The 22,314-nt window shown below is 47.3% G+C and overlaps 2 protein-coding genes across 6 annotated transcripts; both read left to right on the forward strand.

Moving 5' to 3' along the window:
* Positions 1-2,260: 2,260 nt before the first annotated feature.
* Oasl (2'-5'-oligoadenylate synthetase like) lies at positions 2,261-16,105 on the forward strand. 4 transcript variants are annotated; one of them, XM_048342820.1, is made up of 6 exons: positions 2,261-2,465; positions 6,554-6,812; positions 9,026-9,201; positions 11,880-12,121; positions 12,684-12,831; positions 15,047-16,105. In XM_048342820.1, exons 1-6 carry the CDS (start codon positions 2,271-2,273, stop codon positions 15,542-15,544), a joined length of 1,518 nt encoding a protein of 505 aa, XP_048198777.1. In that variant the 5' UTR covers positions 2,261-2,270; the 3' UTR covers positions 15,545-16,105. The 4 variants fall into 4 exon arrangements, with proteins under 4 accessions (XP_048198777.1, XP_048198779.1, XP_048198781.1 ...); XM_048342822.1 differs by lacking the exon at positions 15,047-16,105 and adding an exon at positions 14,529-14,702; XM_048342821.1 differs by lacking the exon at positions 6,554-6,812 and having other exon boundaries at positions 2,281-2,465.
* An 812-nt stretch (positions 16,106-16,917) lies between these two features.
* C3H12orf43 (chromosome 3 C12orf43 homolog) lies at positions 16,918-22,314 on the forward strand. Of its 2 annotated transcripts, none has more exons than XM_048342826.1 (6): positions 16,918-17,195; positions 17,861-17,903; positions 18,084-18,182; positions 20,280-20,353; positions 20,808-20,895; positions 21,325-22,314. In XM_048342826.1, the coding sequence occupies exons 1-6, from the start codon at positions 16,967-16,969 to the stop codon at positions 21,644-21,646; spliced, it is 855 nt and encodes a 284-aa protein (XP_048198783.1). In that variant the 5' UTR covers positions 16,918-16,966; the 3' UTR covers positions 21,647-22,314. The 2 variants fall into 2 exon arrangements, with proteins under 2 accessions (XP_048198783.1, XP_048198782.1); XM_048342825.1 differs by having other exon boundaries at positions 16,921-17,195; positions 21,322-22,314.

Consider the following 22,314-nt stretch of genomic DNA (forward strand, 5'->3'; position numbering starts at 1 on the left):
AGCCGGAAGTGGCACTGTGGTTCAAGTGGTAGAGTGCTAGCCTTGAGCAAAAAGAAGCCAAGGACAGTGCTCAGGTCCTGAGTCCATGCCCCAGGACTGGCAACAAAACAAAGACTCAAGAAACTGGAGCTCTGAAGTCTGACAGCAGCTGAAAATAGCTCCTCCTTCTTTCACCTCTCTTCAAGTCCATCATAGGTGGAATGCTGCTCACCCAGAGCAGAGAGGGCAGAGCTTTCTTTCTTACTCAAATGCCAGCCTTTCCTGGAAATGCCCTTATTTATTAGTCTAGAAATCCAAATAATGTCAGAAAGTGTGACAGTTAGTTTATGGTGCATGTTGCACCACCCCAAAACATTTATTTGCTGGAACATCTAATCCCAGGACCGTTCCCACCTCGCAGTCTCTGCTGTCTTCTGCCTGCCAGATTCTTCACCTTCAAGATTCACATAGTGGAGGGGAGACTGGCTCCAATGACTAGGGTGCCTGCCATGTAAGTGGGAGGCCTTGAGTTCAAATCTCAGTATTGTCAAATTAAAAAAAGAAGACATGTCCAATTAGTATCTGTAAACTCAAAGCCTCCATCCTGGCTTCCCCCAGGTTTCTGTGCCCTTGTTGTTGTTGGTGGTGGTCATGAAGCCCGAACTCAGTGCCTAGGCACTGTCCCTGAGCTCTTTCACTCAAGGCTAGCGCTTTGAGCCACAGTGCCACTTCTAGTTTTCTAGTGGTTCATTTCCTGCCTGGGCTGACTTTGAAACATGATCCTCAGATTTTGGCCTTCTGAGTAGCTAGGATTACATGCATGAGCCATGGGCACCTAGCTGTTTCTTTTTATGACTGAGCTCTTCTCATTTCTCTATCTTGTTGCTTTAAAAGCCCTTTGGGGAGCTGGGAATATGGCGTAGGTAGTGGTAGAGTGCTTGCCTTGCATGCATAAAACCCTAGGTTCGACTCCTCAGTACCACATAAAGAGAAAAGTAGGAAGTGGCGCTGTAGCTCAAGTGGTAGAGTGCTAGCCTTGAGCAAAAGAAGCTCATGGACAGAGCTCAGGTACTGAGTCCAAGTCCTAGGACTGGAATAAATAAATAAATAAATAAATAAATAAAAGTCCTTTGGAAGCAGAAAACTCATCTTATTTTGTGTCCTTACTATAGAATCTGGCATTCAGCAGTCACTCAATCAATGCTTACTTACAATCGATGCTGTAAAACTCTGACATTAACAAAAAAAATGTTTTTTGCCCGTCCTGAGGCTTGAATTCAGGGCCTGAGCACTGTCACTGAGCTTTTTGCTCAAGGCTAGCACTCTACCAGTTGAGCCAAAGCTCCACCTTCAGCTTTTTGATGCTTAATTGGAACTAAGAGTCTCTTAGGGACTGGGAATATGGCCTAGTGGTAAAGTGCTCACCTCCTATACATGAAGACCTGGGTTCAATTCCTCAGTACCACACATACACAAAAAGCCAGAAGTGGCACTGTGGCTCAAGTGGTAGAGTGCTAGCCTTGAGCAGAAAGAAGCCAGGGACAGTGCTCTGGCCTTGAGTTCAAGCCCCAGGACTGGAAAAAAGCAAAAAACAAACAAGTCTCTTAGATTTGTCTCCCCAGGCTGGCTTCAAACTGGGATGTCAACCTCCTAAGTAGCTAGGATTACAAGTGTGAGCCACCAGTACCCCCCTGACAGAATGTATTCTCTACCCAGTGTTCTCAATCTCATCATCACAAGTTTAATTCCACCTTTGGAAGAAAGTGAAGCTCAGAAAGGTTAAAAGTCTGGCAAAGGCCACACTGGAATTCATAATTCATAATTCATTCCTTACCCCCACCATAATCCAGTCCTTTCTCTTCTGAGCCTTGATTTTTCCTATAACAAATAGGGAACAGTTGGAGAGAATAATCTGGGCTAGATGTCCCCCAGAAAGTCCATACTGGAACCAATTTTCAGTTTCCACACGTCACGAAAGGGAAACTCTAAAAGCTAAGAATCGAAACCTAAGACACAAAGATTGGCTGGATGCCAGCTCTGTTAAGGTGGCCCAAAACCTGCCACCCTCAGCCCCATGTCCCTGAGTATGCCTGACATAGTAAAAGGTCTTCAATAATAGGAGCCCAGTCAAACAACCCAGGCCCCTGGATCCCTGTTCATACGGCTCCTTTATCCCAGCAGGAGCTGAAAGCCAGCTGGAAAAGAGCCCCCTTAAGAAAGGAGGTGTGTGCTGAGAGACTGGGGAGTCTGTAGCTATATATGACTGTCCAGCAGTGGTACACTTCACAGAGATGGCTCTGGCCCAGGACCTCTACAGCATCCCAGCCTCCAGGCTGGACTCCTTCGTAACTCAGTGCTTGCAGCCCAGACGGGAGTGGAAGGAAGAGGTGCTGGAGGCTGTTCGGACTGTGGAGCAGTTCTTGAAGCAATGTTTCCAGGGAGATCAGAGCCTGGGCCAGAAGGTCCAGGTGCTCAAGGTGGTCAAGGTGAGATCTGGCTTCTCCATCCCCAGCCAGGCAAGGAATGCTGGAAACACCTGCTTCCTTATCCCTAGTACGTACTATGGACATCTTGGGACAGTCCAGCTAGCCATCTACACCTCACTTTTCTGGTGTCTTGAACAAAAAAAAGGCCAATAATAATAGATTGCAATTTGGGTTATGATAGCCTAAGCCCTTACTATTCTGTTCTCTCTTTGAAGTTTCCTCTAGTTCTTTTACCCAAGTTCCAGAGGAGTCAAATAGAAACACTGGCAAATTCCTAATGATCAAATGCAATCCAAGGTCTTTCATTGGGCCCTGGTGTGCTATTTATAAAATACGATTTGGGGACAAATTTTTTGTTTGGGTTTTTTTTTTTTTTTGCCACTCCTGGGGCTTGAACTCAGGGCCTGAGTACGGTCCCTGGCTTCTTTTGGTGCTCACTCCACTACAAGGACCGAACAGAATAGCAACTTGCCTTCTTTTTTTTAACCTAATACAAATTTCTCTTCCCATAGTTTCTAAGCAAAGCCTTTAAACTTTTTTTTTTTTTTTTGCCAGTCCTGGGCTTGGACTCAGGGCTTGAGCACTGTTCCTGGCTTCTTTTTGCTCAAGACTAGCACTCTGCCACTTGAGCCACAGCACCACTTCCGGTTTTTTCTATATATGTGGTACTGAGGAATCAAACCCAGAGCTTCATGTATACAAGATGAGCACTTTACCTCTAGGCCATATTCCCAGCCCCCGGGGGACAAATTTTTGTTGTGATGATTTTTCCCATACTGGAGCTTGAATTCAGGGCCTGGGTACTGACGCTTAGTTTTTTCACTCAAGGCTAGCACTCTATCTCTTGAGCCACAGCTCCACTTCTGGCTTTATAGTGATTAATTAGAAATAAGAGTCTCGGGGCTGGGGATATGGCCTAGTGGCAAGAGAGCTTGCCCCGTATACATGAGGCCCTGGGTTCGATTCCCAAGCACCACATATACAGAAAATGGCCAGAAGTGGCGCTGTGGCTCAAGTGGCAGAGTGCTAGCCTTGAGCAAAAGGAAGCCAGGGACAGTACTCAGGCCCTGAGTCTAAGGCCCAGGACTGGCCAAAAAAAAAAAAAAGAAAGAAATAAGAGTCTCACAGACTTTCCTGCCTGGGCTGGCTTTGAACCACGATCCTCAGATCTCAGCCTCCTAAGTAGCTAGGATTAGAGGTGTGAGCCTGTTTGGAAAATTGCCACATGATCTGGATAAAGCGAGGGAGCTGATTTTGTTAGGTATAACTACTCTTGGGGGAATAAGAGAGAATGGACACTGGCACTCAAATATTTCAGAACAAAGTTCCTGGATGTCTAAAATTTTTCTTTGAGCAATTTAAATGTTGCAAATGTAACAAGTGTGGAGCTGTTGGATATGACTGGCTGATTCTAATGGATCATTCAGATGTATAAATGCTCTTTGCATTTTCTTTTCTTCTTTTTTTTTTTTTTTTTTTTTTTTTTTTTGGCCAGTCCTGGGCCTTGGACTCAGGGCCTGAGCACTGTCCCTGGCTTCTTCCCGCTCAAGGCTAGCACTCTGCCACTTGAGCCACAGCGCCGCTTCTGGCCGTTTTCTGTATATGTGGTGCTGGGGAATCGAACCCAGGGCCTCGTGTACCCGAAGCAGGCACTCTTGCCACTAGGCTATATCCCCAGCCCTTTTCTTTTCTTCTTGATCATAAAAAGTATTTGTATAAATGAAGGCTACTGTAGGTGAGGTGATTTTCCCAGGCTCATATAGCTAGTGTTGGAGCTGGAATTTGAATGTTAACTCTGTCATCGCGATCTAGACTCTGCCACTGAGATTTGTCTCCAGGGCCTGTCCAGCTGCCCCACGTCACTTAATTAAGTGCAAAACTCAAGAGAGTCAGGGCTCAAAGTCAAAGGCCCTGGAGAATTGGATAGTCTCAACCTATCCTTCTTTCTTTTCTTCCTTCCTTTCCTTTTCGTGTGTGTGTGTGTGTGTGTGTGTGTGTGTGTGTGTGTGTGTGTTTACTCGAGCTGGTTTTGAACCTCCACTGTCAGCCACCACCTAGAAACTGATTTCCCCCCAGCATTTTGCCTCCATACTCTGGGTAAGAAAGAGGTGGGACAGGCCCTGTATACCAGGAACAGCAGGGCCTGGAGAGCAAGTCTAGAATCCCTGAACAATCAAAAGGTCCCTTCAAAATCATCCAGCTCAATCTCCTGCTGTTACTGATGGAGAAACTGAAGCCAGACAGCCAAAGTATTTATCTGATTTTTTTAAAAGATGACAACACATAAATTGCTCACTTCTTGTGGGCCAGTTCCATACCCATCCCTTGGCATACAGTATTTTATCTAATCTTCCTAGTGAGCCCATGACTCAGTGCCCATCATTACTTTCATTTTATATATTTAGGGCTCTGAGGGATCACATGGCTTAAAAAAAAAAACAGAACCAAGAGTAAAGGTCAAGGTTGGGCCTATAGCTACATCATAGAGCATTTGTCCAATATGCTCGAGAATCTAAGATCATTTGCTGAACAAGTTTGTAAACCTGGGACTCTATCCCCAGCAAGGAAAAAAGAAACAAAAAACATCAAGGTCAAAGTCAGATAAGCCATTCTGCAGCCCATGATTCCTAGCCACTCTGCTTTCTTTATTTTTATTTATTATTATTATTATTATTATTTTTTGGGCCAGTCCTGGGCCTTGGACTCAGGGCCTGAGCACTGTCCTGGCTTCTTTGTGTCCAAGGCTAGCACTCTGCCATTTGAACCACAGTGCCTTCTCTGGCCTTTTCTATATATGTGGTGCTTAGGAATCGAACCCAGGGCTTCATGTATGCGAGGTAAGCACTCTTGCCACTAGGCCATATTCCTAGCCCCTACTCTCTGCTTTCTAATGTGACCAAATTACTCAGACCCCATGAATCCTCAAACACTATGATGTCACTATATCTGTAGGCAAAGTGTTCCTTATCAGAAATGTTTAGAACCAGAGTGGTTCAAGCTTGAGATTTTGTGATGTTTATACATACATAAGTTTTTTTGTTGGTGGTGGTTGGTCATGGGAGTTGATCTCAGGGCCTGGGCAGTGTCCCTGAGCTCTTTTTGCTCAGGGATAGCATTGGACCACTTTGAGGCACAGTGCCACTTCTGGTTTTTTAGTGGCTAATTAGAGATAAGAGTCTCATGGGAGCTTTTCTGCCTGGGCTGGCTCAGACCTCAGCCTCCTGAGTAGCTAGGATTACAGGTGTGAACCACCAGCACCTAGCTGTAATAAGGTATCTTAGGGATAGGAACAAGTCATATTTTGTTGTTGTTGGTTTGGTTTGGTTTTTGTGCCAGTACTGAGGCTTAAACTGTGAGCCTAACACTCTTTCTTTGACTTTTTTGATCATGGCTAGTGCTTTACCACTTGAGACATAGCTCCACTTCCGGCTTTTTGATGGTTAACGAGATAAAGAGTCTCATGGACTTTCTTGCCCAAGCCTGCTTCAAACCATGATCTCAGATCTCAGCCTCCTGAGTAGCTAGGATTACAGGCGTGAGCCACCAGCACCTGATTCATTTCTGCTCCATACTTTATCCACATAAGTTGGTACATTATTTTTAGTGTTCTGATGGTGATCCCATGAGGTCAGGTGTGGAGTTTTCTATCGGTATCATGCCAGCACTCCAATGGTTTCAGATTCTAGAGCATTTTGGATTTTCAGACTAGGCATACTCTACCAGTATTCCTCCTAAGTAGGCATTTCTCTGCAGGGAACAAGACAGTTCTTGCAAGGCATGCAGTTGGGTAGACAGGAAGCCTGAAGCCTGGCATGGTAATGCATACCTGTAATCTCAGCACTCACAAACCTGATTCAGGAAGATCACAAGTTTCCAACCAGCCTGGGGTAAAAGCTGCAGAGTCAGGCAGAAAACAGCAACTCCATCCTCTAGGCACCCCTTTTTTTTTCTGCCTGTTAAGTGAAGGTTGTTGCAATACACACCCTTTCCTCAGGAGGGCGGTGTGCACAAATTGGCTCTCCTGGGCAGTGCTGAGGTTGCCCTGGCACGCAGAGGACCTGAGAGTGACTAAGCTCTGTCTTTGGCAGGTGGGCTCCTTCGGGAATGGCACAGTACTCAGAAATGAAACAGATGTGGAGCTGGTGGTGTTCCTGAGCTGTTTCCATAGCTTCCATGAAATGGCCAAAATCCACCAAGCCGTCAAACTCATGTGGAGGAACGCATGGTATTCTGAGGACCTGCTGGACCTCGGGCTCAGAGACGTGAGGATGGAAGAAGTCCCCAGCGCTGTGGTGCTCATCTTGGAGCCCATCAATGTCACCATCATGCCTGCCTTCAGGGCTCTGGGTAAGGGGAAGAGAAGCTTGCCACTCACATCTCTGCCCTCCATGGGAGACTTGAGACCCCCTTTACTTGTCATGTAAACACCTGCATTCCTTCATTGTATCCAAGTTCTATGCTGGGGCTGAGCAGCTGCCATTCAGGCAGAACTCACACTCATGGGCTGACACGGATCAAAGAAACACCCAGATTAACATGGTGGTCAGTGCAAATGGTGGTCAAAACTTGGAAGTGGGGGGGCTGGGGATATAGCCTAGTGGCAAGAGTGCCTGCCTCGGATACACGAGGCCCTAGGTTCGATTCCCCAGCACCACATATACAGAAAACGGCCAGAAGTGGCGCTGTGGCTCAAGTGGCAGAGTGCTAGCCTTGAGCGGGAAGAAGCCAGGGACAGTGCTCAGGCCCTGAGTCCAAGGCCCAGGACTGGCAAAAAAAAAAAACAAACTTGGAAGTGGGGGTGAGACTGGAGTCCTAGTCAGGGGCTCACGCCTGTAATCCTTACGACTCAGGAGGCTGAGATCTGAAGATCAAGGCTTGAAGCCAGCCTGAGTGGGAAAAGTCTGAGGCTCTTATCTCCAATTACCCAACACAAAAGCCAAACGTGGAGGCATGGCTCAAGTGGTAGAGCACCAACCTGGAGCACAAAGGCCAAATGAGAGTGTGAGACCCTGAGTTCAAACCCCAGTACCAGCACACACAAAAAAATGGGGTGTCCTAGACAATTGCCAAAAGAAGACTCAGGAAGGAACTGTGTAGGAAGGGTATTTTTGGGGAAAGGCTACAATCATAAATCTCCAAGTGCTATATTTTATCCACCAACTTCCCACTGGTCATTACAGCTGAGAGTTGCTTTCTGGACCAATTTTGTTCAAGCTTAGGCAGAGAGGCCTAGGTATTTGAGTTAAGCAGTCTCTGTGACAAGCCCAGGTGATAGAGGTTTTTATGTTAGTCAGCTTTCCATCACTGTGACAAAAAATACCTGAGATAATCAACTTACAGAGCTGAAAGCTCGTGTTTCCAGTCATTTCGGTCTATGGCTACATCACCCTTTAGAAGTATAGAACATCAGGGCTGGGGATATAGCCTAGTGGCAAGAGTGCCTGCCTCAGATACACGAGGCCCTAGGTTCGATTCCCCAGCACCACATATACAGAAAACGGCCAGAAGCGGCGCTGTGGCTCAAGTGGCAGAGTGCTAGCCTTGAGCGGGAAGAAGCCAGGGACAGTGCTCAGGCCCTGAGTCCAAGGCCCAGGACTGGCCAAAAAAAAAAAAAAAGAAGTATAGAACATCAGGCTGGGAATATGGCCTAGTGGCAAGAGTGCTCACCTCGTAAACATGAAGCCCTGGGTTCAATTCCCCAGCACTACATATATAGAAAACGGCCAGAAGTGGCGCTGTGGCTCAAGTGGCAGAGTGCTAGCTTTGAGCAAAAAGAAGCCAGGGAAAGTGCTCAGGCCCTGAGTCCAAGGCCCAGGACTGGCAAAAAAAAAAACACAAAAAAAAACAAAAAAACAGAAGTATAGAACATCATGATGTAAGCACATGGGAGAAGAGGCTGTTCACCCTCCAGGAAAGAAACCAGTGTCTCTGTAAGCCCCTTCAAGGAAAGGCCTTTTTCAAATCACCTAACTTCCTTCCACTAGGCCCCACTTCTTAAAGGTACCACTACCTCCCCATAGGCCGGGAACAAGCTATTATCACATGGACTTTGGGAGATATTTAAGAGCCAAACCATAATAGGTTTTATTTCAGGTGCCAGCTCCTTATTCACTGTAGGACTGCCTCAAGTTGTTCAGTGAGGAATATGCAAGAAACAGTATTCTCTGTCCTAGAAAGCAGAAAAATCATGTGTCCCGTTGGCCTGCCTCTTTCATTCCTATGAATATTGGAAGAATCTAATTCATCTCCTAGAAAAAGATCTAAAACAGATGTGGAAAACCAGACATATTTGTGGGGGTGGGGAATGGGGGTGTCCCAGGAAGACAACAAGTCCTAGAATGGCCTGAGCAATTTAAAGGCCAAAGCTGGCTTTCTAGTATAAGTAGTCTCACAAGCAAGGCAAAGCCTTGGTGTCTAAGGATGTGAGGTCTCAAGTTTCCCTGAAGAGGTCACCCCCAATGAATAAGTGGGCTCTCTTCCAATGACCACTTATTCCCTCCTCCCAGCCCCCTGCTAGGCTTCCTAAATCCTCAGTGTCCATCTTTGCTCCCTCTCTTCAGGGCCTTCAGATCTCCATTTGCAGCCACCCACTGAAGTCTACGTGAGTCTGATCAAGGCCTGTGGGTACCCTGGAAATTTCTCCCCCTCCTTTGGTGAGCTGCAGAGAAACTTCATGAAACATCGACCAACAAAGCTGAAATCCCTACTGCGCCTAGTGAAACATTGGTATTATCAGGTAAGGGAACTGCCAGGAATGGGGGCAGAAAGGTGACATGGAGGAGGGAGAGAAGGAGAGGCAGAGTTAGATTTCATTCTAGGAAACTGCATCGTGGGAAATGAAGCCAAGTATGGTGGCTCCACACCTGTAAATCCCAGCTACTTAGGAAGTAGAGAGTGGGAGAATCACAGTTCAAAACCAACCCAGGCAAAAAGTTACTAAGACCCCCCCCCCCCAGCTCAGCAAACAAGCTGGGTATGGTGATTCCCACCTGTAATCACTACTAGAGCAGCACAGGTAGGAAAATTTCTAACTAAAAAAGTAAAATAATCTATGGGGCTGGGGATATGGCCTACTGGTAAAGTGCCTTGGGTTCGATTCCTCAGCACCACATATATAGAAAAAGCCAGAAGTGGCGCTGTGGCTCAAGTGGCAGAGTGCTAGCCTTGAGCAAAAAGAAGCCAGGGACAGTGCTCAAGCCCTGTGTTCAAGCCCCAGGACTGGCAAAAAAAACAAAACAAAACAAAAGCAAAAAAATCTGGATCCTTGTGGCTCACGCCTGTAATCTTAGCTACTCAAGATGCTGAGATAGGAGGATCACAGTTCCAAGCCAGCTTGAGTAGGAATGTCTGTGAGACTCTTATTTCCAATTAACCACCAGTGGCACTGTGGCTCAAAGTGGTAGAGTGCTAGCCTTAAACAAAAGAGCTCAGGGATAGCACCCAAGCCTGAGTTCAAGTCCCACAACTGGCAAAGCAATAAGGGTGAGGGCCTGGCTCAGGTGGTAAAGTGACTATCTAGCAAAAGTGAGGTTATATTGAATTCAAATCCCAGTATCATCCAAAGGGAAGAAGGCATAGAGGAAGTTTTAAGTGTCAACTATGACCTCTTGCTCTACCATTGAAGTTAAGACCAGATTTTTTTTTCTTGTCCCTGTATCTAGACATGGATTTATATTAAGAAATTTTCCCTATTAAAAAAAGGAGGGGAGCTGGGGATATGGCCTAGTGGCAAGAGAGCTTGCCTCGTATACATGAGGCCCTGGGTTCGATTCCCCAGCACCACATATACAGAAAACGGCCAGAAGTGGTGCTGTGGCTCAAGTGGCAAAGTGCTAGCCTTGAGCAAAAAGAAGCCAGGGACAGTGCTCAGGCCCTGAGTCCAAGGCCCAGGACTGGCCAAAAAAAAAAAAAAAAAAAAAAAGAGGGGGCTGGGGATATGGCCTAGTGGCAAGAGAGCCTGCCTCGTATACATGAGGCCCTGGGTTCGATTCCCCAGCACCACATATACAGAAAACGGCCAGAAGTGGCGCTGTGGCTCAAGTGGCAGAGTGCTAGCCTTGAGCAAAAGGAAGCCAGGGACAGTGCTCAGGCCCTGAGTCCAAGGCCCAGGACTGGCCAAAAAAAAAAAAAAGAGGGGGTGGAAATGGGAGAAAGAGGGAGTGAAGCACTAGAATGCCTGTCTTTTGAACATCCAAACTTTTAAAATGGAGAGAACAGGAGGAGGAGAAAGGAGAAGAAAAAAAGAAATGGGAGAGAAGTTCGGTACTACTGTACTGCTGTACATGTCATGTTCCTGCTACTATCTTGAATCTGATCATATCAGCTTCACTCTACACTCTGAGCATTAATCACAGCAAGTTCAGGACTAGATTCCTTTCACTCCACCCACAGTTGTTCCTCTGAATGGCTGAGTTCCTACATATCATGGTCATTACTGAGTGAATAAGTTCATAGTAACTTTTTTTTTACTTTCACATATGGCACCTGCACAGACTCAAGTAGATTTCAAAATATCCAGATGAAGGGTTTTTGGTTGGTTTGTGGGTTTTTTTTTAAAGTATTTTAAGTGTGTAATTAAATGACATTAAGTACATATAAAACATGCTCACCATCAACACTATTTCCAGAAGTTTCTCATTCTCCCATGCAAAACCCTATACCCATTAAAGAGTAACTCTCCATTACCTGATCCCTTCCTGACCCTGGAAATCACCTGTATCCATGAATATGCCTATTCTAGGTGCCATATCGCATGTGTGATCATACAGTATTTATTCTGTGTCTAGATTTTTTGACCCACCATTGTTTTGGTTTTTTTCCAATTTCATGTACATGCACACACACGTACATGCACACACACATTTCTGAATGAATGAGTTAAGTTCATAATAGCACAGAAGACAACAGTAATGAGGCTTCTGGGGAGGGAGATATCAGAATTTCCAAGGCAAACAGGGGAAAAGAGAAAAGGACCAAAAAAAAAACAAAACAAAAAAAAACTCTAATCAAATTCTCATCTATTCCCATACTCCAGGACTAAACTGTCATTGGCTCCTAGCAGAGACAGCTAGATAGTTGTCAAATCCTAAAATGACAGTCACAGAAGATTGATGTCACCAGTAGAGACCTTAGTGGCCCATAAAACCCAGGCTCAGCCACAGCTGGTGGCTCACACATATAATCCTAGCTACTCAGGAGACTGAGATCTGAGGAACACAGTTCAAAGCCACCCCTGACAGGAAAGTCTGTGAGCCTATTATCTCCAGTAAACTACTAAAAGATCCAGAAGGAATTTGGATGTTCCAGCTTCTGGCCCAGTGCCATCTTTACATACAATCTTAGGATCTCTCTGTCTCTGTCTGTGTCTCTGTTCATGTCTCTGTCTCTTCTCTCTTTCTCCATCTATTTCTACAGTATGTGAAAGCCAAGTGCCCCAGGGCCAATCTGCCCCCTCTTTATGCCCTTGAACTACTAACGGTCTATGCCTGGGAAGAAGGAACACAGGAGGAAAACAATTTCCGGTTGGAGGAAGGCCTGGCCACAGTGATGGAGTTGCTCCAGGAATATGAACTCATCTGTATCCATTGGACTACATTCTACTCACTTCAGAATCCAATCATTGGCAATTGTGTCAGAAAACAGCTCAAAAAACAGAGGTGCCTTCCCAACCCATGCCTTGGGGGAGGATGGAAAGAGAGGTAGAGACATAGAGAGAGAATAGAAGTCAGGGAAGCCTAGTTTAGTGTTTCGTGGATCAACTTTATTAAGGATACAGTAAAACTACCATAGCAGTTGATGTTGAAATCTCCAAAGGAGGGTGTCTCAAGTTTATAGCCTGTCAAGATCCTAAGGAAGGCAGATTTTAGGTGCTTTGTGATTTTTCCTTGTTCCCAAAGTTACTCCCCTGGGTTCTAGCCCCACAACTGACCCAAAAAAAAGTTCATCGTTGTTGTTGGTGTTATGCTTATCCAAAGCCACCCAGTCTTGAAAGGCCACCTCCCCAACTGCACATGTGTTACTGCTCCAATTGGCCTCTTGAGGCCTCCCCGTCTCCACCCCAAGAATTCTTGGAAATCTCATTGGATGAGCTCTTTAGCAATGGTTCTGAGCCTCCCAGAACTGCCAGCCCTGGGCTCAATGGCTTGCATAGAAGGTGGCTGAGAGGCGTCCTCCAGGCTCAGGCCTCCCAGCCTGGGCACTTCTCTCCCTGTGTTACAGACCCATCATCCTGGACCCAGCGGACCCCACTCACAATGTGGCAGAAGGCTACCGATGGGACATAGTGGCTCAGAGGGCCAGCCAGTGCCTGAAACAGGACTGTTGCTATGACAGCAGGGAGATCCCGGTCTCCAGCTGGACTGTGAAGGTAATGACACTTCCTCAGACTGTCAAGGGCTTGTAGGGTCAGCTCCTCTGCGTCTGTACTGATGACTTGCAGCTGTACCACCATCAGTTCTGTGGGCTTGAGAAAAAAAAAATTTTTTTTTTTTTTGGTCAGTCCTGGAGCTTGGACTCAGGGCCTAAGCACTGTCCCTGGCTTCTTTTTGCTCAAGGCTAGCACTCTGCCACTTGAGCCACACCACCACTTCTGGCCATTTTCTATATATGTGGTGTGAGGAATCGAACCCAAGGCTTCATGTATACGAGGCAAGCACTCTTGCCACTAGGCCATATTCCCAGCCCCTTGAGAAAATTCTTAAGTTCTCTGTTTTATTTTATTTTATTTTATTTTATTGCCAGTCCTGGGCCTTGAACTCAGGACCTGAGCACTATCCCTGGCTTCCTTTTGCTTGAGGCTAGCACTCTGCCACTTGAGCCACAACACCACTTCTGGCCGTTTTGTATATATGTGGTGCTGGGGAATCGAACCAGGGCTTCATGTATACAAGGCAAGCTTTCTTGCCACTAGGCCGCATTCTCCACCCTCTCTGTTTTATTTTTGTGTCAGTACTGGGGTTTGAACTCAGGGCCTGGGTGCTGTCCCATAGCTTCTTCATTTGAGACCAGTGCTCTACAGTTTGAGCCACAGCTCTCCTTCCAGCTTTTTACTGGTTCATTGGAGAGAAGATTCTCAAGGACTTGCCTGTCCCGGCTGGCTTCCAATGGCAATCCTCAGATCTCAGCCTCCCAAGTTGCTAGGGTGAAGAGACGTGAGCCACCAGCCGCAGCCCTCTTGGGCTCTCTAGACTTCAGATTCCCTAACTTTATATTCTTCTTTTACTTTCTTTGTTCCCATTACCGACTGGAAAGTCATTTCCATATTCTTGATCACTCTTTGTATGAGCTATGCCCAGCCTTGCTAATTTCATTAACTGTCAAGTACCAACCCCTGACTTGGAGCTGGAAGCTAGAGTGGGGAGGCTCAAGGAACTCACCCTATGCTACTAGGAAGCAAGCCCACTGAACAGAGTTGCACAGAACTGCTAGAAAAGTTATCCTGGATGCTTTTAAAGCAGGCAAAACCCCCAGAAAATGAACAAAGCTAATATATTTGCAATGTCCATGCTATGGCACAAGGTGAAGACCATAATAACCTATTCCATTCTCATCACTCTTCACAGCTAGAAAAGTGCTCATCTAGGTACTGTCTCAAGGGATTTTCCTGGGCAATTCTACAAAGCAGAAAGGCCAGATATAATCAATATCGTTATAATCTTTATCGTTATAGCTACTATTATTTTTGCCATGTTACAGATGAGGGGACTGAGGCTCAAAGAGGTTATGCCAATTAATCAAGGTCACAATGGTAAAAAGTAGTTTGCTAGATTCACAGCCAGGTCCTTGTGTGGCTTAGGAAACAGAACAAATGTCCTCTGAAGTCCTCAAGCAAGATTCTTCATAGGAGCTTGGGCTCTAAGTGAGTCCGAAAGCAAGAAAAGGATATGGATGCTCAGAGGACATGCCAGGGAATAAGCAAGTTATGTGCAGGAACAAGAGCCTGACCCTTAGAGGCAGAAGGCTTTTGCAAGGCTAAAGCAAGAGGCTTTATAAGGAACAGATTGCAAGTGGTGGACCCGCCAGCCAAATGAAGCCTGTAAAAAGTATGTCTCTAGATTTTTCCAGAATATAAAACATCATGCAAAGACAGAACCCAAGACCTTGTGTATGTGAAGCCAGTGTTCTAATGCTTGAGTTACATTCCCCAGTCCTTTGGAGTCCTTTGAGACAGGATCTTGTGGCTACCCTTGCCTCCATTGGTCTTGAAGTCATTATCCTGCTGCCTCCTCCTTCCAGTGCTCAGCTAGTCTTTTTTTTTTTTTTTTTTTTGGAGGCAGCCCCTTCAAATGTAATCCTGGCCTTGAATTCACTATGTAGCTCAGGCTGCCCTCAAAGACACCGCCCTTCCTCCTGCCTTAGCCTCCATAGTGCTGGGACTATCGGCATGCACCATCATGGCTAGCGTTGCCATGCACCATCATGGCTAGCGTTGCCAAGACTCTTTGTCTGAGAACATCAGAAAGCTTTGAAATCCTCAGATGCAGTTTCTGTGGCTGTTGCAGAGATGACATAGGCAAAGGAAACGTGTGTGTGCCAGAGCGTGTGAACTTAGTGTGTCTCTCTCCTCTTCCCCCCCTTTGCAGACAGCACCAGACATCCAGGTGACAGTGCAGCAGTGGGGCCACTCAGATTTGATCCTCTGGGTGAACCCTTATGACTCCATCAAGAAAGTTAAAGAGAGAATCCGCCGGAGCCGGGGCTACTCAGGCCTACAGCGCCTGTCCTTCCAGGAGCCCGGCGGCGAGCGGCAGGTACTCAGCAGTCACTGCTCCTTGGCCTCTTATGGGATCTTCTGCAGCACCCACATCTACCTGCTCGACATGCTCTCCCCAGAGTTTCAGGTGTTTGTGAAGAACCCAGATGGTGAGAGCCATGCCTACGCCGTCCACCCCTACCATGCCATCCAGAGCCTGAAGCAACAGATCGAAGACCGACTGGGGCTGAGCAGCGATCAACAGCAGCTGGAATTCCGAGGTCATGTTCTGCAGGACTGGTTTGATTTTGTCTGCTATGGCATCCAAGACAGCGTCACCCTCACCCTCTCCAAGAAGGAGGGGAAAGTTCCATTCCCGTGCAGCTAGTTTCCTCTGGAAAGTTCCTATGCCATCCTTGCCATGTCATCCTGACCTCATCCTTTCCTCTATCCTTCCAGTTCTGTGCTGGGAATGCCCTATCACTTCAGTGACTTTATTAATAGTTATCTCAGCCATGCCAGTAGGGAACCAGAGGGGTGTGAGACTAAACAGACAAATGGACCATGGCCAGACCCTATGTACCAGTAGAATTCTGGTCTATAACTTTCTTTAACAACTATCTGAGATATCAAACCTTGGCCTTCCCAAGAACCAACAGGAAAGAAAGTCAGGACTTGGACAGTGACTTCTAGCTTCTCTAATTCCCCATCCTACCACTTCCAATTTAGAGCCAATCAGAGGAAGACAAATGAGTTCCCCAAACCTATCACAAGGCAGACCTGATTCTGGTTGGCCTCCTTCCATCAAATCCCTCCAGAAGCCTTTCCCTTTTTCCTCCTGGCTAGACAGGAGTCTCTAGACAGGAGACAGAGTCTCTGATTCTATGTCAAACATATGGGATGGTGGCTGGTTCCTTGCAGGGTTTGAATAAAGAGCCTCTGTCTCATTTGGTGGTTTTTGTCCATTTCCATGAGTACTACTGCTGTTCTAATGGGTTTTTGCTTAATAGTTTGGAGCCGCTCAACTCTGGAGATTTGAGGGTGGAAGGCAACTGAAATTTTAAAAAGGCCAAATCTGGGTGATTGGGGTTTGTGCAGTTTAAAAATTCCCTTTGAGCCAGGAACTGGTAGTTCACACCTGTAATTTTAGCCTGAGATATTAAGATCCCAGGTCAAAGCCAGCCCAGGCAAACAAATCCTAAAGTATGTGTGTCTGCGTGTACACACACACGCCAGTCCTGGAGCTTGAACTCAGGACATGGGTGCTGTCCCTGAGCATTTTTTGCTCAAGGCTAGCACTCTACCACTTGAGCCACAGCTCCATGTCCAGCTTTTTTTGGTAGTTACTTGGAGATATTCTTATATTGTGAATATATTGCTTCAAATTTCAATCCTGACAAATCACCCTTCTGAATTCTAGGATTAGGTGTGAGCCATCAGGCTCCAGTAACCAGGGAAAAAAGCCAAAAGTGGAAGTGGCTCAAGTGATAGAACACCAACCTTGAGTTAAAAAGTCAGGCAAGAGTCTGAGTCCCTGAGTTCAAGTCCCAGTATCTGCACCCAAAAATAACCACCAAAAACCCCTCAACTTTTGAAACTCACACACAAACTGTATGTTATAATGTAGAGACTTTATTTTTTAAAAACAGTATCTTTATCAAAGTATATTATCAAATTACAACGTGTGATTGGGTTTATGCCAATCGACGCATAGAAAGCGGCAATTTTGAATGGATAGCTTCCTATTGCCCTCACGTTTGTGTGCTGCAAGACAGCTCATGGTCTCAGGGTAAGAACTACAATTCCCACAATGCTCCCACACCAACCAGCGCTCACTGGGTCACATGAGATGAGCCATCCCGGAAGCGTCCTCCACAATCCTTTGCGGCCGCCCAAAATGGCCGCGCCCAGTGGCACCATGAGCGATTCAGAGAGCAGCAGCAGCAGCGATGAAGAGGAGTTGGCGCGGTGCCGGGAGGCGGCGATGCCAGCCTGGGGCTTGGAGCAGCACCCGCGGGGAGCAGAGAAACCAAGAGCCGGTAGGGAATTGGGTTCGGCGAAGCTGCCCTAAGGACATGGGTTTTTGCTGGGCCCGGTGGCTCACACCTGTAATCCCAGCTACTCAGGAGGCTGAGATCCGAGGATCCTAGTTCAAAGCCAGCCTGGGCAGGAAAGTCCATGAGACTCCTATCTCCAATAAACCACAAAAAAAAAAAAAAACCACAACGGAAGTGGCTCTATGGTTCAAAGTGGTAGAGCTCCAGGCCTTGAGCAGAAGAGCTCAGCGACAGGGCCCAGGCCCTGAGTTCAAGCCCCACGACCGATGAAAATAAAAGGGCTGGGGGGCACAGCATAAATGCATGAGACCGTGAGTTCAAAACCCCAGTACCACCAAAATAAAAAGAGTTCAGTAACATTAAATTTAGACTTACCTCTTCTACATGATGATTAAGGGCTTTGGAACAGATGGCTTGGGTTCTCATCCCAATGCTGTTTCAAGTACCCATTAGACTCTGGCCAAGTTTAAATCTCCTTGACTCTTCCTCTTCAGTGAAATGGAGATGGTGGTTGAATCTCCAGTGGGCCTTGGGGAGATCCACTGAGTCACAGGAATCATTTAAAATACTGCCTGACACTCACACCTCTTTTGTTCTTATCCACCACCCCGACATCCCCTAAATGCGTCTGTTTTCATCTCCCACAGATGCTGCGGGTAACCAGTTGCCAACCTCTCGACCAAGCCTCAGGTACTGTGGGCTTTGGGTAGAAGCTTCATATATTCATTCAGCAAATATCCACCCCCGTGTGTATCCAGTGCTAGGTGAGAGCCTGCGATGTCAGAGGGTACAAGACTTGATCATCGTCCTTGTCCTCACGGGGGACAGCTGCCGAGCCCACAGGAAGTAAGGTGCTTTTGTGTGTTGTAGACACAAGGTGGATGAGCACGAGCAAGACGGCAATGAGCTTCAGACTACCCCCGAGTTCCGAGCCCATGTAGCCAAGAAACTGGGAGCCCTGCTGGACAGGTGAGCTGATCACCTCTCTGCTCTTAAACAGGGATTGGCATATATCTACTGTGACTTCTTGCTGTGCATACAGTGGATGACATCACAAAGGTCCCATCCAATGACTAAGCCTCATGGCCTTTACCCTGCTTGAGCCTGCTACCATGAGAACAGGAGGAAACCCTGAGAAGCAAAAGCTTGTTCCCACCACAAGAGGATTAAGGACAGACAGAATCCATCATTCTGCCTATATGCCAGGCACAGGGGCCTGTTCTCTATTGGCCACTGCCAGCACAGGCTGAGAATAGTCTGGGAAAGGGCTGGCTTAGGAAGGCCAACCTGTGCTCTGGGGTGGAAGGTTCATTTGTTCTTTTGCATTTTGACTTCAGATGGAAAGAACGTGGCCCCAAATTCTCATCTTCCTTTCAAAGCCTGCCAGGGCTCTGCCAATCAGGCATGAAGGTGTAGACTAATTATTATTATTTTTTGAGGGGGGGGAGGGGCCCAGTCCTGGGGCTTGGCACTCAGAGCCTAAGCACTATCCCTGGCTGCTTCTGCTTCTTTTTTTTTTTTTTTTCCTCAAGGCTAGCACTCTGACTCTTGAGCCACAGCATAACCTTTGGCTTTTTCTGTTTATGTGGTGCTGAGGAATTGAGCCCAGGGCTTCATGCATACTAGGCAAGCACTCTACCACTAAGTCACATTCCCAACCCCTAGACCATTCTTTTTATTTATTTTTTTATTTTTTGCCAGTCCTGGGCCTCGGACTCAGGACCTGAGCACTGTCCCTGGCTTCTTTTTGCTCAAGGCTAGCTCTTTGCCACTTGAGCCACAGTGCCACTTCTGGCCGTTTTCTGTATATGTGGTGCTGGGGAATTGAACCCAGGGTTTCATGTATACGAGGCAAACACTCTTGCCACTAGGCCATATCCCCAGCCCCCCCCCCCCCCGCCCCCGACCATTCTTAAAACACCAACTAAGACCACTACCTGCCACAATAAAGTACCATGACCTCTGGGGCTTACAAACACAAGAAATGTCTTCCCTGTGTTTTAAAGACTGGGGAGCACAGGATTAGGGCACCTGTAAACTGAATTTCTCTTCCTTGGACAACACCTCACCATGTCCCCCACATGGTAGAGGAGACAGGGAGTCATTATCACATATCTTGTTCATGAAAGCTCCACCCCTGACTTAGTATCTCCTGTCACCTTGAAAATTAGATTTCAATGTAGAAACTTTAGAGAGACACAGACATTCACACCTTATTACTAGCCTAACTGCAAAATGAGACCCTATCTGAAAAATAAGCTGAAAACAAAAGAACTGGAGGTGTGCCTCAAGTGGTAAAGTGCTTGCTTAGCAAGCTCCAGTACCCTAAAGAACAATGTTCCTGTGTGCACACTAATGCATTGAGTGCCTTCCCTCCATTTATGAACTGGGATTGCCAAAGAATGTGGAGAGGAGGAGGGCCAAGGCCATCCAGGTTCCAGTCTCTGTTCTGACATGGGGTTGGTGCCAGTTACTAGGGATATCTGGCAATATATGAAGGGGTGTGTGTGTGTGTCTCGAACTCAGGTCCAAGATACCTCTACTTTTTCAATGTAGCACTCAGGAGTCTGAGGCAAGAGGATGTACAAGTTTGAAGCCAACCTAAGCTAAATAATAAGTCCTTGTTTCAAAAGAAAAGGAAAGAAACATCTCTGTTCTCAAGGCTGATCTCTGAACCTCTTCTCTGAACTGGTCATATTTTCCTTTACATACTTGCTGCTAGGAAGCTCAGAGCAAGATTTGTACTCTTCCACATTTCGTACTTCTGGCTCTTTCTACTCCTCCTCACCATATTCTCTGCATTGTTTGAGAGTTCATTCATTTTGTTGCACTGTATCTCAAACACAGTTCAGTACTTTCTAGAATAAAAAGCATTTAAACAAATGACACACTGCAGTTTGGGTGGAGGAGGGCTGTTGGCAGTGATCATTCAACCAAGGTTAGATTTAGGATCATATCTATGCCCAGCACCCTCCACTTTAAAACATCTTTGTAATATAAGATCACGTTTGATTTTCGTTGTTACCCAGCATGTCATGTTGAGTCCACCCTGTCCTCTCCCCTTAGCTCCATTACCATCTCAGAAGTGGTGACAGAGCCCAGGAAAGCTGAGGGGCCAAAAGTGGCCTCAGAGGATGATGGTGAGTGGCTGCGCCCTTAGTGACAGTTGGCACTTGGGAAGTACCCACTATACATGTGGGGCTCGAGATCCCTCTGGACCAGCCCTGCCCAGAGATGCCAATCCGATGCTGCCCCATCCACAGTCCAGGGGACTGAGGCCCTAAGAACCAGAGCTGCTTACCTGCTGAAACCCACAGAGCCTTCTGCCTCCACACTCCTAGCCTCCTCCATCCAACTCAGGCCCCTGCCCAGCTCTTCAGCCTCCTTGGAGGCTGGCTTAGGTAGAGGCTCAACCCAGGCTTCCAGAGTCCACAGAGGACTTGCCACCTTCCGCTTCTACCATGGGTCTGGCAGAGCTCCTCAACACAGACCTCCGTCCTGAAGCAGTGCTCCTTTGGGACAGCTGCAGGTGGCCCCAGGCCCTGGGGAGCAAGGGTGAGTCTGCCTGGCTGACTCTGCCCCTGTGAATCCTAGGCTTCCGTCTTTTCTTCACATCCGTTCCTGGAGGCCCTGAGAAAGAAGCTTCTCCCCGACCCCAAAAGCGGAGGCCCCCCAGCTCCAGGTGAGGAGCCTACCCTCTCCCCATAGCCCCTTCATTTTGCTTCTCTTCTATTTTGCTTAATCCCTTGGAATTGCCAGGCAGACCCCAGTCAGGTCCAGACCCCAGGGGTCTGAGGTCACTGAATACATAACACAGCAGGAAGGGGTAGATCACTGCTTTTCAAGCACCATCTTAGGCTAGACTCCTCCTTTTCGTAATATATGTTAAGACTCCCCTTTTACAGATCAATATACCAAGGGCCAGAGAAATGTCACTCGATGAGGTTATGTGGCTGGTGGACAGAGCATCGGAGCTCAGGCCCGCCATCCCTGTTCAGCCTGAGTTCTCGCTGCTTTCCTCTGGGCTTGGCTGAGGGAGGACAGTGAGGGGCAGCCTTGGACCCTCCTGACTGTGGCTGCCTGCCCCCCCTTTCCCTCCCCCATTCAGCAGCGAGGAGAGCGACGAAGAGTGGCGGCGGTGCCAGGAGGCAGCTGTGTCCGCTTCGGACATTCTCCAGGAGTCCGCCATCCACGGCCCTGGCAAGGTGGAGGAGGAGTCCAAGCAGAAAAAAAGGAAGTTGAAAAAGAAAGCCACCACAGTGGCCAACAGTGACTTGGCCATAGCTACCACCCCCACCACTGGGGCCCGAGGCCAAAAGCAGGGAAAGGAATCAGGTGAGGTCAATGGGGGCCAGGCAGCACTTGGGACCAAAAAGAAGAAAAAAGCCAAGAAGGCCACCGCCGCCGCGTCTTCCCCGTGCCCAGCAAACTGAGCCCACAGAGTGGCACCACCTGCGTCAGCTGTGGGCACCATGTGCCCCTTGGGGAGGCAAGACACTTCTGGATCACGCCTCCCTCCATGTTCAAGACCAGGATCTGCGAGTCCCACTCCACAAAGTCACGATTGTGACTGCGGCTAAAGGCATGGGTGTGGAAAGAGATGCCTCAGGAAGACCTGTGCTTCTAGAACATTCCAGGCCAAGTAGAAGGCATCTATCCCCCAGTACCATATGAGGTGAGCAAGTAAAGGAAGGCCTTTCTCCTCCTCCACCTGATCCTCAGCCTGGTGTGGGAAAGAGTCCTCAAGTGCTAAGACCCAGAGGAACATCTGTCCTCCATCAGCCAGACTTGAGTCATTGCCTAGGAGAAATTTTTCTCCTTTCCCCAGTTTTTCAGAATTTCCTTTGCCTACATTTATGAATATGCATAATGTCTCTAAACCAATTCGCTTTTCAAAAATGATCTGAGGGATGAAGAGGTAGCCCAGTGGTCCAGGCCCTGGTTCTATCAATAGCACCAGGGGGTGTCAAAGAGAAAATACATTGCTGAGAGACCCAAAACTTAGAATGATCGGATGCTGCCTTCCTGTCAATGTTCAATCTTTTCTTGGCCAGTCCTAGGACTAGAACTCAAGGCCTGGGCACTGTCCCTGGGTTTCTTT

Source organism: Perognathus longimembris, chromosome 3 (genome assembly GCF_023159225.1).
Source record: "Perognathus longimembris pacificus isolate PPM17 chromosome 3, ASM2315922v1, whole genome shotgun sequence".
NCBI lineage: Eukaryota > Metazoa > Chordata > Mammalia > Rodentia > Heteromyidae > Perognathus > Perognathus longimembris.